General features: G+C 40.6%; 1 protein-coding gene across 3 annotated transcripts; it reads right to left on the reverse strand.

The window, feature by feature from the left end:
• Positions 1-1,952: 1,952 nt before the first annotated feature.
• On the reverse strand, positions 1,953-13,004 carry LOC127003584 (uncharacterized). 3 transcript variants are annotated; one of them, XM_050870490.1, is made up of 11 exons: positions 12,899-13,004; positions 10,903-11,716; positions 9,633-9,687; positions 8,764-8,898; positions 7,882-8,100; positions 7,436-7,640; positions 6,002-6,129; positions 5,375-5,485; positions 3,969-4,126; positions 3,412-3,624; positions 1,953-3,077 (listed from the first exon to the last, which is right to left on the reverse strand). In XM_050870490.1, the coding sequence occupies exons 2-11, from the start codon at positions 11,095-11,097 to the stop codon at positions 2,610-2,612; spliced, it is 1,887 nt and encodes a 628-aa protein (XP_050726447.1). In that variant the 5' UTR covers positions 11,098-11,716; positions 12,899-13,004; the 3' UTR covers positions 1,953-2,609. The 3 variants fall into 3 exon arrangements, with proteins under 3 accessions (XP_050726447.1, XP_050726448.1, XP_050726450.1); XM_050870491.1 differs by having other exon boundaries at positions 10,903-11,346; positions 12,899-12,990; XM_050870493.1 differs by lacking the exons at positions 9,633-9,687; positions 12,899-13,004 and having other exon boundaries at positions 10,903-11,051.
• Between the last annotated feature and the right edge of the window lie 1,715 nt (positions 13,005-14,719).

The raw sequence follows: 14,719 nt of genomic DNA on the forward strand, positions 1-14,719 counted from the left end.
GGCTGTGAGGAGTCTATGATGGTCATTGAATCAGAGATGTAATAATGAGACTATATATATTACCTACATAATTATCCATGGCGGTAATTACAACCATACCCACAGCTGTGCCGCATATTTATAGTCAGGGGTTTGTCTGCAAAGACCAGCCATCCCCCTTTGTTGTACTTTATAACAATAAGTATTTCAATTCAGTTCAATTGAGTGATTAGAGGACTGCGCATCTCTCTCTCTCTCTCTCTCTCTCTCTCTCACACACACACACACGTGCACGCACTCCCCCATCAGTTGTATCGTAAGATTGAACTAGTGCCAAAAAAAGACTGCGAGTGGGAGCCAGTTACACACACACACTCACCATCTTGATCCGAGAACTTGAACAAATGCAGGGCAAGCAGCATTAGAGAGAGCATGCTCCTCCCTTCTCCTCTGTTGTTTACTTGCAACAATAGACTAGGTATCAATCAATCAATCAGAGAACTGTAAAAGTAGTTCATTGGTGTTCCTGCATCATCAGTTTTTGTTATCTTGAAACAATTCAGAAAAAACATATTTACACTTATACTTTGTTGCTGGTTAGATCATACAAGGTTATTTTAATTATTTATTATAATATTTTGACATACACAGTGGCATGTACATATGTTCATGAGATGAGATGAGATGAGATGATATGTTAAGTGTTCGAGGGCCACAAGCCTCAAAACATAGATAAAAGATGGTCAATAGACAGACATATAATAATGCAGTCACATACTAACTGGCATTGTTCCTCAAGGTAACAGTGTAACAACACAGGCATATATATATATATATATATATATATATATATATATATATATATATATATATATATATATATATATATATATATATATATATATATATATATATATATATATATATATATATATATATATTAACATAGTTTAACAATATATATATATATATATATATATATATATATATATATATATATATATATATATATATATATATATATATATATTTTATATTTTTACACTTTATATAAGTGTCACAACATAGTTTAACAATATATATATATATATATATATATATATATATATATATATATATATATATATATATATATATATATATATATATATATATATATATATATATATATATATATATATATATATATATATATATATATATATATATATATATATATATATATATATATATATATATATATATATATATGCACAAATAATGTTATTTGGGCCATTGAAAGTTAGTGAGGTAATCTGCAGGATTGCTTTACCCAGAGAACACATGTGTTTCTTTTCACCCTGAGGACTTGAGCAGGGATGCCCCTTCACTGCTCCTAAACACTGTTATATTACAACATAGGAACATAAGGAGTTTGCAAGAGGCCGGTAGGTCTGTGCAAGGCAGCAAACAATGTGTGAAGTGAGATGTTGTCTATAAATGAATGCTACTGTATTTGAAATACATAAAACTAAACATATTGATGATAATTACTATGATCAATAGTATGTATATGCCTTCCCTAGCTGGTTACTTAACAATGAATAGGAATGATATAGTTAACATTGAGCAATTGCATTATTGCACCTTTTAGCTTGCCTTAAAACTATTTGTTGGAATGTTTTCACCCATTCTAGGCTGGAACCTTAATCTGTTTTTACACTCATAAATTGCACTGTAAAAATATATTGCAAACACTAAACACTAATGGAGTTGATGGCCTTGCCAGGTCTTCTAGTGATGCCTTTCATATAAATGAGTAGATATCTTGCTTCATTAAAGTAAAGTCTCAAATTCATTTAAGCAGCTGAAAGCATTCATTGAAAAATGTATTATTATAACTAACTTACATTATAGTTATGGTACACAGCCATTTTTCAGTCATGTTTAGTGGAGTTGATAATGATGCACAACAAAGTAAAAATGGTAATCAAGTCTGCAAGTTCATTTACCTGTGTACTCATTTATCTAATTGCCTTCAGTCTCTCAAGTCACAGATTCTTGTGTTCTGTAAAGCGTCCAACCCACTGCACCACGGGGGAGCACCAGGCCACTGTGCCACTTCCATAACTTGGGAAACAATGTGTGTATGGCTTTCACACTAGCTCAGGCAATTTTGTATGCTTAACATTAACCTTACAATAATTCAATTTCAGTATTGACATACCAAAACATAAGGTACAACTGGATAGAATTTTGCTAACTTATACATTCCTATGTATCTCAAAATGAAAATACATAAACCAAGCATGCTTAAAATAAAAAAAAACACCGATGATAAGACAAGTTGCTTACCACCCAGCCCCAGACTGGAAGCAGTGTGCTGGCCTTGGTGCCTGCCTTGACACCCCAGGGTCTGTAAGGATAGAGGCAACCCACCCTGTGTCCTTCCTTCCCCAAGAAGCATCACGGAAGGAAGGAAAGCAGCGGGGTGAGTTGCCTCCTTTCAAACAAATCATGAGGTGGTGAGGCGGGCAACTACACCAGCACACTGCTTCCATTCCGGTGGTAGCAAGTATAAAAATAATCTTTGAAGTTATAATAAATACTTTTATATAGCAGGATATATTTAGAAGACTTAAAAAAATCCCTTAAGTAAATATCCCTTCCTCATCACCACTGTCTGAGAGGTCTTCCGACAGGTCATCATTCATGGATGCTGCACTGCCCTTGCCTTCGGTGTGCAGCTTGTCTACGGAGGGAATATCTGGATCAAAGACAGACACAGTGACATGCGAGCCACACTTGGATGCACCAGAGTCCTCCTCGCTGTGTACGCTCACATCATCCTTTAGGGGAATATCTTGGCCATTGGTGTTTGTGAAGAAAGTATCCTTGCCCGGTAATGAGCAAGTGTGGTTTCCAGAGGGGATTCTCAGTGGGGGTGAGGTCCTCAGGGCAGCATTCCTGACCTCAGACCACGTGTGAGCAGTATTTTCATTAGAAGACCTGATGTGCGGCCTCCAGAGGAACATTTCGTCCAGCCACGTGCCGGTATGAAGCCACGTCACCAGAGGCGCGATTTCATCTACCAGTTTGAAGCGACTCACATGCAAGATCTGAAGTGCAAGAAAATGGTAGCTAAGTAGAAGTTTGCTGAAGGGAATGTTGCTGCGATAAGAGTAGCTAACAGGTTTTGTCTTATATTCTGATGCCTGATTTTGAACTCCCTCAAGGGGTAGTCACTGCTCGTGATATTTCCTCTTCCTTCTATGTCATAATCTTCCTCCTCAGATGCATCTTTCAGCCCTACATACTCTGTTATTGATTCATAATTCTAGACTAAGCTCTTAATGTCACCAATAGTATTAGAGGCACATGACATAACCAATCAAAGACTGCAACACTGCCTTGATGCAAGGTATTTTCATTACTGTGTGCTTGGTTTCTTACCTCACATGGTATGTTTCCACTTGAAGGCAGTATCACAACTGCCACCTTGCGTGTCACCTGACGTATTGTAAAGTGATGCCCTGAGAGGTAATTGAGGGCAATTATCCATTGGTTTCTAATGGGGGTGATGCTCTCTGCCTCAGGTTTGCCGGGAACTATGAACAGCACCTTGTCAGCACTGATAATGTTGTCTCGGGTCCAGCAGTTTGGGTCCTGAAATATAAACAGGTTTGAAGTTTTGCACTGCTAAAGAAATAAAAGATCTAAATAATGTTAAAGCTATAACATTTTTCAAAGTCCATACCAGAGTCCTAAGGTAACAGCCAGAGAGATAAAAGCAAGGCCTACTATATCAAGGGACAAGCTGGCAGTATAAGCCCTCTGATAAGCTGCATATAAAAGATAGAGTTAGCAGACTTCAAATGATACACGACTGAAATGACAAACTATACAGAACCTCCATTCACATAATGTTTCAGTGTAGATTTTAAGCACTGAGGCATACAGAACCTTAGAAATCAGCAGGTGTATTCATGACCCAAAGTAGTTTCTCTAACCTTAACTCCCACATCTCGGTCCACCAGGTAGGGGCAGAGATGGCAAGAGTTCTTCAGAAAGTCGGCAAACGTGCTTATGAGATCCAAGTGCTGTTGAGTCTCTGGCAAGTACACCAGAAGCACGGATGGCTGCACTTCCCTTAACGCTTGCAGTATTCCTGAGGGGGCAGAAGAACAGCTGTAGTATTTCAATGAGCCAGGACAGTTCATAGTTCACTGTAAAGCTTTGACAATGCATTATGATGAAAAAGATACCCTTGTTAAGTTTTCAAATTAATTCTACCACCTTGCAACATGTTCGTTTACAAGAATTTCTATTCTCCTATCTTAAAATTACAAGTATTTCTTGTATTCTCTCTATTGCAAGACCCCACCACTTCCTAATGTAGTGTCTTAAAAATTATCCTCCTCCTGCAACCTTCATTTACATTTGTTAAGTTCTCAAATTAATTCTAGCACCTTGCAACAACTATTTCATGCTTAAAATTCCTAGTACTTCCTGTATTCTCTCTATTGCAAGACCCCACCACTTCCTAATGTAGTGTCTCAGAAATTATCCTCCTTCTGCAATCTTCATTTACATTTGTTAAGTTCACAAATTAGTTCTGTCACCTTGCAACAACTATTTCATGCTTAAAATTCCTAGTACTTCCTGTATTCTCTCCTAATGTTGTGTCTCAAAAATTATCCTCCTCCTGCAATCTTCATTTACATTTGTTAAGTTCACAAATTAGTTCTGTCACCTTGCAAAAACTATTTCATGCTTAAAATTCCAAGTATTTCCTGTATTCTCTCTATTACAAGATCCCACCACTTCCTAATGTAGTGTCTCAAAAATTATCCTCCTCCTGCAATCTCTTAATTTACCTTTGTGTATGTGTTGCTTCCCTGACCTTTCAAATAAGCTTGTGCATGCAACTTTCCTATCTCTTGCTTTGAGACTGTCATCAGTATGTAACAATTTTTATTCACAACCAAAACTATGTAAGAATAAAACCTTGAATAAAGTCTGGAATCATTATTAATCCATTTCTATCACCTGCTCTCCTATGGCTAAGGTGTGTGTATAGCGATGACTGTTTCCTTGTATTTGACATTTTACAGACCCACTCAAGAGAATATTAACCCGGTAGCTGCGGGGATCATGTTTCTTAAAGGCCCCTCTAAGTGAGAAAAATGAGAAAAAATCATCACTCACGTAAACCATTTCATAATATATATCAACGCATTTGTGATCAGTTTATGAATCATCTGTTTTTTGGGGGGTTATATCATGGCAAAAATTTGGCCCGTCGTTGTTACCGGGTTAAATATTTCAAAGCTGGAAACTAACTTTATGGATTAAAGTTACTGAAACACATAAACATTATGACATTCACTGGTCTAAAAACACAAGATTGACTTACTCTTATTGGCCTGCAGCCGATGGTTGAAGAAGACCAGGAACGTCAAGAAGGATATCAAGAAAAATGCCATTCCAACTGTTATCCAAACGCCCAACATGCCTGGTTCAATTTCTGTGGAGATATAAAAACACAATGTACTATTTCAAAATCTGGCTTACGACACAAAACTATACACAAAAGAGAGAAGTTAATAGACCTTCTATAAAACAATGTACCTCAGTTTACAAGCTTAATTAGTCCCAGAATTTTACTCATAGACTCATAGATGGCACACTAAAGCACAAACGTAAGTGGACACGAGTGCGCAGGTGCTACCTCTGTGAGACTGAGACCCCATTCCCATTATTTTCCGCTCTGAGTGCTCTCGTCTTGCGGCGAACAAAGGGAACCACGCTCGGGTCTTTCACTTGTACAAACAGGATGCTCATACACCAAGTCACCGCTCATAAACCAAAGCATTTTTAGTGAATTGTTTCTGTGTGCAAATCAAAACACCCATAAAGTAAGGCACTCGTAAACTGAGGTATTACTGTACTATTTCACAATCTGGCATATAACACAAAGCTATGCACAACAGAAAACAAGTTAAAAGACCATCTGTAAGTTAAGTTATGGAGATGTACCCACCGAATCTTGGAGACACTGAAACATAGCAGCCTGTCTCTGTAGGGCAGTCAGGGGACACTATCTGTACTGTCACAGCGTAGAAGCCAGGGCTGCTCCAAATGGGGAGGCTAACAGTCCAGGTGTCATCTCTGTACAATGGCAAGAGTGAGCAGTTTAGAGTATATAAACTACACTGGAGGAGACAAGTAGAGGGGAGATAATTGAGAGGGAGACAGCAATTCAGATGGAGGGACTAACTTGAGAGAGATATGAGGCAGCTGGGTCAGGACAAAATGGATTAAGAGGGCAGAAAATACTGGTGATGAAAATATGAATTACACTGGAGGAAACGGGGTGAAGGGGAGGAGACTGAGAGGGAGACAGCGATTCAGATGGAGGGACAGACTTGAGAGAGATATGAGGCAGCTGTGTCAGGGCAAAGTGGACACAGAGGACAGAAGATACTGCCAACAACATACAAGAGTGGGTCATATTTTTAAACACCTCAGGCTCCTACTACGACTATTTCCCAAGGCCACAGAGATAATTAACCAGGTTTTTGTGTGTGTTTTTTTCCTGTTCATGGTGCAGAGGTCATGTAAAACTATCACTGGCACCACAAAACAGTCCATGGAAAGCCCGACAGCAACATCTACTACGAGAGGCTTTTCAAGGTGGCTAACTGAGACACCGAGACGTTTAAGAATACAGCCTTAAGGTAGAGAAGGAGAAGACTGCAATACACCAAGTTCTCAATATACATGGCTTTAGCATATATAAAGTCACACTGCGAGGATCTTATCTCTACCAAGAATTTACTATTAAGAAAAGTAATTGTAATGTGGAAGAGGGGAACATTGATGTACTTATGTGAATGTGGGACTGTATAGAACTTGTAGTTGACTTGTACTTACTCAGCTGTTAGTCCATCCAGTCCTTTGAGGTTATGGGGCAAGAAAATAACATTCCATGAGAAAGAGGGAATCAAATGTGACCAAGACTTAAGCTTATCATTCACACACACACACACCCCAGGCCCTATAAAACTACAACTAGGTAAATACAACTAGGTAAACACACACACACACACACACACACACACTTGATAACGGGTGGTGAAAGAAATTATCATGAACTCTAACACTGTTCTGCGGTATTTTAACCCCTTGACTGTGGATTTCCTACAAGAAGACATCACCATGCTACAGGAATGGAACAAAAAATGGCTGCTACAATTCAATGAAGAAAAGTGTAAAGTCATGCACCTTGGGATGGGATATCCAGCATACCAGTACCACATGGGAAACACTCCACTATCCACCACAGAGGCAGAGAAGGACCTGGGACTATAATGTTACCAGACTACCAGTGAAGGCAAAATCCATGCCAGTCACAGTGGACAAGTTAAAGTCTTCCCATAAATCAGGAGATGCCTGCACACACCAAAGCACTTACTTGGGGCGCTCAACTAGGGAGCTCAGCACAGAGTATTCGTCACACTCGGGGCTTCCATTATCCAGACACTTCACCATGGAGACGTTGTAAGACACTTCATGGAAATCTGCCTGTATAGTGACTGGCAGATGAGAGGACGTGGCAATGAAGTCGTAGTGCAAGTAGAAGAACACATGCCAGTCTTGAGGGCTCTTATTCAGCGTCTCTGTGGAAGGTAAAACACACTGGGTCATATTTTAAAACATTTCGTCACCCAAGGACACATATTTGGCAAGGCTTTTGTAGGAGTTTTGAGCATCTCCAGGGGTAGTTTAAAGACCCTGGTGGTAGTGTGACCCTTCTTCTGTACTATGAATGTGAAAAACTCTCATGAAAACCCATTTAATCTCCTTTTCGGCCTTTAGAAATAATTGATGTGAGTGGGGGAAGTGTCTGAAACTACCAACCTATTTGTGAAGCTCTCGGAAGCCTGAACGTGTAGGTCCTTCCCTCTCCTTTGTCACTGATCACAGTGAGCTGAGCATCCCACACAGTTTCTTCAGGTACAAGGAATGCCACACAGTCATACATCAGTGTGTCAGGGAGGGGCAAGCTCACACCACGTAGGATAAACTGGCGACAGAAAGGGTCTTCACTGCTGTTGATTTTGTACTGCATTGTCAAATCTGGAAAGTCATACACAAAAGTAGCATATTAACCCCTTGACTGCGGATTTCCAACAAGATGACATCACCAAGCTGCAGGAATGGAGCAAAAAGTGAGGAAAAATGGGAGATGATATCCAGCATACCAATACCACAGGGGAAACACTCCACTATCCACCACAGAGGCAGAGAAAGACCTGGGACTATATGTTATCAGGCTACCAATGAAGGGATATCCAGCAAACCAATACCACATGGGAAACACTCCACTATCCACCACAGAGGCAGAGAAAGACATGGGAGTATATGTTACCAGGCTACCAGTGAAGGGATATCCAGCAAACCAATACCACATGGGAAACACTCCACTATCCACCACAGAGGCAGAGAAAGACATGGGAGTATATGTTACCAGGCTACCATTGAAGGGATATCCAGCATACCAATACCACATGGGAAACACTCCACTATCCACCACAGAGGCAGAGAAAGACATGGGAATATAATGTTACCAGGCTACCAGTGAAGGCCAAATCCGTGCCAATCGCAGCGGACGGGTTAAAAACATTGGCGTGTCTGAGGTAAGGGGGGGGGAGGAGGAGGAGGAGGAGGAGAGCACCACTGTCCCACCAATCACATCTTTCTATTATATATGAAAAGAGAAAAGCACATTATTGCACCCACCATGCCAGTCTGGGGATGGGAAGGTAAAGTTGACAACCGCGCGCTGCCCCATCCACGTATGGTAGTGGTACAGGTGCATCTCAACCAGCGGCTTCTCACCAGCATAGCGTCTTGAGGGCTGCAGAGACCCACAATCTGATGGTGAACAAAGGCACAAGTTTTAGCTACCATATTACATCAACAAAAGCTATTTACTTGGTCTTCTAGGTTTATTTTTATTTATTTATTTATTTATTTATTTTTACACCAAAGGAAGCAGCTCAACGGCAAAAAAATAAAATAAATAAATAAATAAATAAAAAGTAATGGGAAAAAAAGCCCACTAATCAATCACTGCCCCTATAAAAAGATATAATAAAATGCATAATGTATGTTCCAAGTCTAAATCTAGAAACATATAATTCAGTGTACTTTTGCAAGTGAGAACTGGTGCTGCTGGAGGGAACAGTGTCAAAACTACACTTTGAGACAGACTGTTAACCCCTTGACTGCAGATTTCCTACCAGAAGACCTCAGCAAGCTACAGGAATGGAACAGAAAGTGTCTGCTACAATTCAATGGGGAAAAATGTAAAGTCCTGCACCTTGGGAGGGGAAATCCAGAATACCAATACCACATAGGAAACACTCCACTATCCACCACAGAGCCAGAGAAAGACCTGGGACTATATGTTACCAGGCTACCGGTGAAGGCAAAATCCGTGCCAATTGCAACGGATGGGTTAAGCAAGAATTCAATGCTTGTGTACTTGTAAAATCCATCAGAAGAGTCTAATCTGCATGACAAGAAACAGCAGAGCATCCAAATCACTTTAAAAATTATAATTTCGAAAGCTACGGAATTATTAAATCATATAAACAGGGACTGACCTTCTAAACCCTTATTCATCTGACATCTCGGTGAAGTCTGATTTGATGTCAACGACTGAAAAGAAATACAAGAGCTTATTTTCTCTCATTTTTTCTAGAAACAAATTGTGTCTCATTGATGGTTTGGACATGTAAAGAGAGCAGGTGAGGATACAGTGTTGGGAGTTGCGGAGAGATTAGAGGTAGAAGGAAGGAGACCAGCTGGTAGACCTAAAAAAACGTGGAGAAGGTGTATACAAGAAGATTTGGTATTGATGGAATTGGGTGAACATCAGGCAGAAGACAGAGTAGAATGGAGGAGAGACATAAAGCGTCCAACCGCTCAGGAAGAGTGAAAATGGATGGTAAATAAAATGATGACGATGATGATTCTAACAGGTAAGGTGTGAGGTAACAATCATGAGGTTTTTATTGCAAACAGGAAACATATATAAAAGCTTGATTCCTAAACAACAAGCCTACATCAACACACAAACATATATGCCGATGTGGTACCAATTTATGAAGTCCTCAGTTACAGCACTTACAATCTAACATACCGAGTCCTTCCCTGATGGTTCTTTGCTATACAGTGCTCCTATCCCATGTTTCATGATACCCTAAACTTAATTCATATATACAGCAAGGTTATAATTAATTCCTCTGCATTTATAAGTGTCAAACCATACCATTATTATTTACTGAGCCATTATCTAACTGTTTTTTGCTATGCATTGAGCCTTTCCTAAGTTCCAAGATACCCTAAACTTAACTCATATAATCACCTAGATTAAGATTTAATTCTCATGCAATTATTAGTGTCAAACTTTACCATCATTATTTACTGAGCCATTCCCTAACTGTTTTTTGCTATGCGTTGAGGCTATCCTGTGTTCTAAGATACCCTAAACTTAACTCATATAATCACCTAGGTTAAGATATATTTCTTATGCATTTATTAGTGTCAAACCTTACAATTATTATTTACTGAGCCATTCCCTAACTGGTTTTTGCTATGCATTGAGGCTATCCTGTGTTCTAAGATACCCTAAACCTAACTCATATAATCACCTAGGTTAAGATTTAATTTTCATGCAGGTATTAGTGTCAAACCTTACCATCATTATTTACTGAGCCATTCCCTAACTGTTTTTTGCTATGCGTTGAGGCTATCCTGTGTTCCAAGATACCCTAAACTTAACTCATATAATCACCTAGGTTAAGATTTATTTCTCATGCATTTATTTGCGTCAAATCTCCCTAATACAGTACTATATTTCCGCACACTAACCTCTGTCTGGCGCAGTTGGTGGTCGCAGATGCCAGTGGTGTTACAGAGCCCCGACTGGTTATGGTGGCAATGCCCCTTAAGATCGATGCCGCATAAGTCTGTCGACCCCTCTGCAAGGCCCGGCCACAGGCACACCACCACCAGGGCCGCCAGAACCACGCATGTCGCTGAGATGATTTGCCGTCTTCTTGCCATGCTAGAATATCAACTGTCTCCTTTCTGACATTACTTTCTTCACATGCAGTGGATTTTACTGTGGATTCATATCACTTTGCCCCACACAACTTATTCTACTGCATTTCCTTGTCGCACTATAGAGAATGTATGGGCCAACCAGGTGAGAAAACAGCTGTTTGCATCACTTCCCTCACATGCATTGGATTTTACTGTGGATTCATATCATTTTGCCCCACACAACTTTTTCTGCTGTATTTCCTTGTCGCACTGGAGAGTATGAATGGGCCAACCAGGTGAGTAAACCAGGTGCATTAACAGGTAATCAAATTCTCATATACTTGTCAATCCATTTCTTTAAGTTATCACCCACAAAACTAACGATACCCATACTTTCTACTGCATTTCCTTGTCGTGCTATAGAGAATGTATGGGCTAACCAGGTGAGTGAACAAGATGCATGTCCACAGGTAATCAAATTCTCCTACACTTGTCAGTCCACTTCTATTAGTTCTCACCCACAAAACTAACGATACCCATTTCTAGTTATTGCTAAAAATGTTAATTATAGTGTGTTTCATGACTCATCAGAAACACCAAATTAAGGAGTGCAATCCATCTCATGCGGCAGAACACAGCTCTGTAAGGACACACATATATTAACTAATTATTACTCACACAAGATGATTTATATGGCACATTTAACACTTATATACTAGGTAACAGCACTGAATTAGGGGTCTACAGCATAAATAAATAAGCATAAATAAAAGCATAAATGGCTCCACTATAAAAATTGCTTGTTGCTGTGCTGTAAAAAAAAAAAAAAAAAAAAAAAGCACTGTATTAACCCGGAAGCATCGACGGGCCAAATTTGTGGCTTTACCGTGTTGCAGCGATGCGCCAAATTTGTGCCATGATTTAAACCCCTCAAAATAGATGATGCATAAGCTGATCACAAATGCTTTGATATAAATCATAAAATGGTTTGGGTGAGTGATGATTCTTTCTCATTTTTCTCGCTTAGAGGGACCATTAAGAAACATGATCCCCACTGCTACTGGGTTAAGAGTCTAGAAAAACATTTAATAATTCATGGTACATATATATATACCTATATATATGGTCAGCCCCTTCATACCCCGCCCCGCAATGCCCCGCACAGCATCCAGTCAGGTTTATCACACACACTGATACCTGGTGACTCGACGCCGTGCACAGGTCAACAGAGGTCATCAATACTTGTCAGTCACTTACCCCCCGCCCCCGCCCCGTAATGCCCCGCACAGCATCCAGTCAGGTTTATCACACACATTGATACCTGATGACTCGACGCCATGCACAGGTCAACAGAGGTCATCCATGCCCCTGTCAGTCACTTCATGCCCTGCCCCCGCCCCGTGATGCCTCGCATAGCATCCCTCAGGTTCATCACACGCACGCACACTGACCACCTGGTGACTCATGGCTCCCTGACGCCGTGCACAGGTCAACAGAGGTCATCCATGCCCCTGTCAGTCACTTTATGCCCCGCCCCCGCCCCGTGATGCCCCGCACAGCATCCAGTCAGGTTCATCACACGCGTGCACACTGACCACCTGGTGACTCGTGGCTCCCTGACGCCGTGCACAGGTCAACAGAGGTCATCCATGCCCCTGTCAGTCACTTTATGCCCCGCCCCGTGATGACCCGCACAGCATCCAGTCAGGTTCATCACACGCGTGCACACTGACCACCTGACTCGTGGCTCCCTGACGCCGTGCACAGTTCAACAGAGGTCATCCATGCCCCTGTCGGCCACTTCACGCCCCGTTCCTCTCACGTGATGCCCCGTCCATGCCCCGTACACCCTTCCGTTACCTGATCACGGCTCGACTGACGGGGCGGATCATAGTCATCATCAGCCGTGACCACCTGTTGCCAAATTCTCGCACTCCGCTTCTGATATTTCCCGATTTCAAGCTAAAAACGGTCGCCTCCACAAAACTAACGATACCAATCTCTAGTTATTGCTAAAAATGTCAATTATAGAGTTTTTTTTCACTTGTTATGCGTTAGAAATGGGAGAATCCAGCGTGTGATGAGTACGATAATGTGGCATCCCGGCGAGCCCACGCCCCAGAACGCCCTCAACCCAATTCTAAATAGATCTTGCTCTAAACCTCCTTCATTACGTCTCAGGGTCATATTATTAAACATTTTGTCAAGCACACACAAATGATAAGGCTTTCGTAAAAGTTATATGGCCTTTCCAGGGGTAGTTTGATTAATGACCCTGGTGGTAGCAATTAATATAGTCTGTCTCAGTCTCTCAATAAGAATTCCAATTAGTCTCTCAGTCTCTCAGTAAGAATTCCAATTATAGTCTCTCAGTCTCAGTCTCTCAGTAAGAATTCATGCAAAGTCTCTCGGTCTCAGTCTCTCAGTAAGAATTCATGCAAAGTTTCTCAGTCTCAGTCTCTCAGTAAGAATTCATGCAAAATCTTTCAGTCTCAGTATCTCTGTAAGAATTCCAAGTCTCTCAGTAAGAATTCTAATTAGTCTGTCTCAGTCTCTCAGTAAGAATTCCAATTATAGTCTCTCAGTCTGTCTCTCAGTAAGAATTCCAAGTCTCTCAGTCTCAGTCTCTCAGTAAGAATTTCAAGTCTTTCAGTCTCTCAGTCACGGTCTCAGTCTCTCAGCCTCTCAGTCTAAGAATACCAACCTGTCTAAAAATTCCAAGTCTGTCAGTAAGAATTCCAAGTCTCTCAGTCTCGGTCTCAGTCTCTCAGCCTCTCAGTCTAAGAATACCAACCTGTCTAAAAATTCCAAGTCTGTCAGTAAGAATTCCAAGTCTCTCAGTCTCGGTCTCAGTCTCTCAGCCTCTCAGTCTAAGAATACCAACCTGTCTAAAAATTCCAAGTCTGTCAGTAAGAATTCCAAGTCTCTCAGTCACGGTCTCAGTCTCTCAGCCTCTCAGTCTAAGAATACCAACCTGTCTAAAAATTCCAAGTCTGTCAGTAAGAATTCCAAGTCTCTCAGTCTCGGTCTCAGTCTCTCAGTCTAAGAATACCAACCTGTCTAAAAATTCCAAGTCTCTCAGTAAGAATTCCAAGTCTCTCAATCTCAGTTTCAGTCTCAGTCTCTCAGTCTAAGAATACCAACCTGTTTAAAAATTCCAAGTCTCTCAGTCTCAAGTCTCTCAGTCTAAGAACATCAACCTATCTAAAAGTCCCAAGTCTCTCAGTCTCTTAGATACCAACCTTAGTCTTCCCTTCCTACGCCTAAAATGGCCTGACTCACGCGTTAATCTGGCCCCCACAAAACTTAGACGCCCCACACAGATTTCACAGGAAGTGCATGTTTATTCTTGGCATAAACATCCTGTCAAACAAAGCACCATATAAGGTCAACCTCTGTAGTTCTGAGGAGCCATTATTTTCCCAGCTACTTCGTTTTAATCTAAGAAGTATTTTTTTTCCCTGGTATAATTGTATGTTAATAAGAAGTGTTTCAACAGAATATCAATCATCAGCCATATTGAAGGAAAAATATCCACAAATTCAACTCTCTCTCTCTCTCTCTCTCTCTCTCTCTCTCTCTCTAAGGTCACACGCTAAGCTCATATCCTATATATTAAAACTAGATGACTAAAAATAAGTGA

Source organism: Eriocheir sinensis, chromosome 25 (genome assembly GCF_024679095.1).
Source record: "Eriocheir sinensis breed Jianghai 21 chromosome 25, ASM2467909v1, whole genome shotgun sequence".
Lineage (NCBI taxonomy): Eukaryota > Metazoa > Arthropoda > Malacostraca > Decapoda > Varunidae > Eriocheir > Eriocheir sinensis.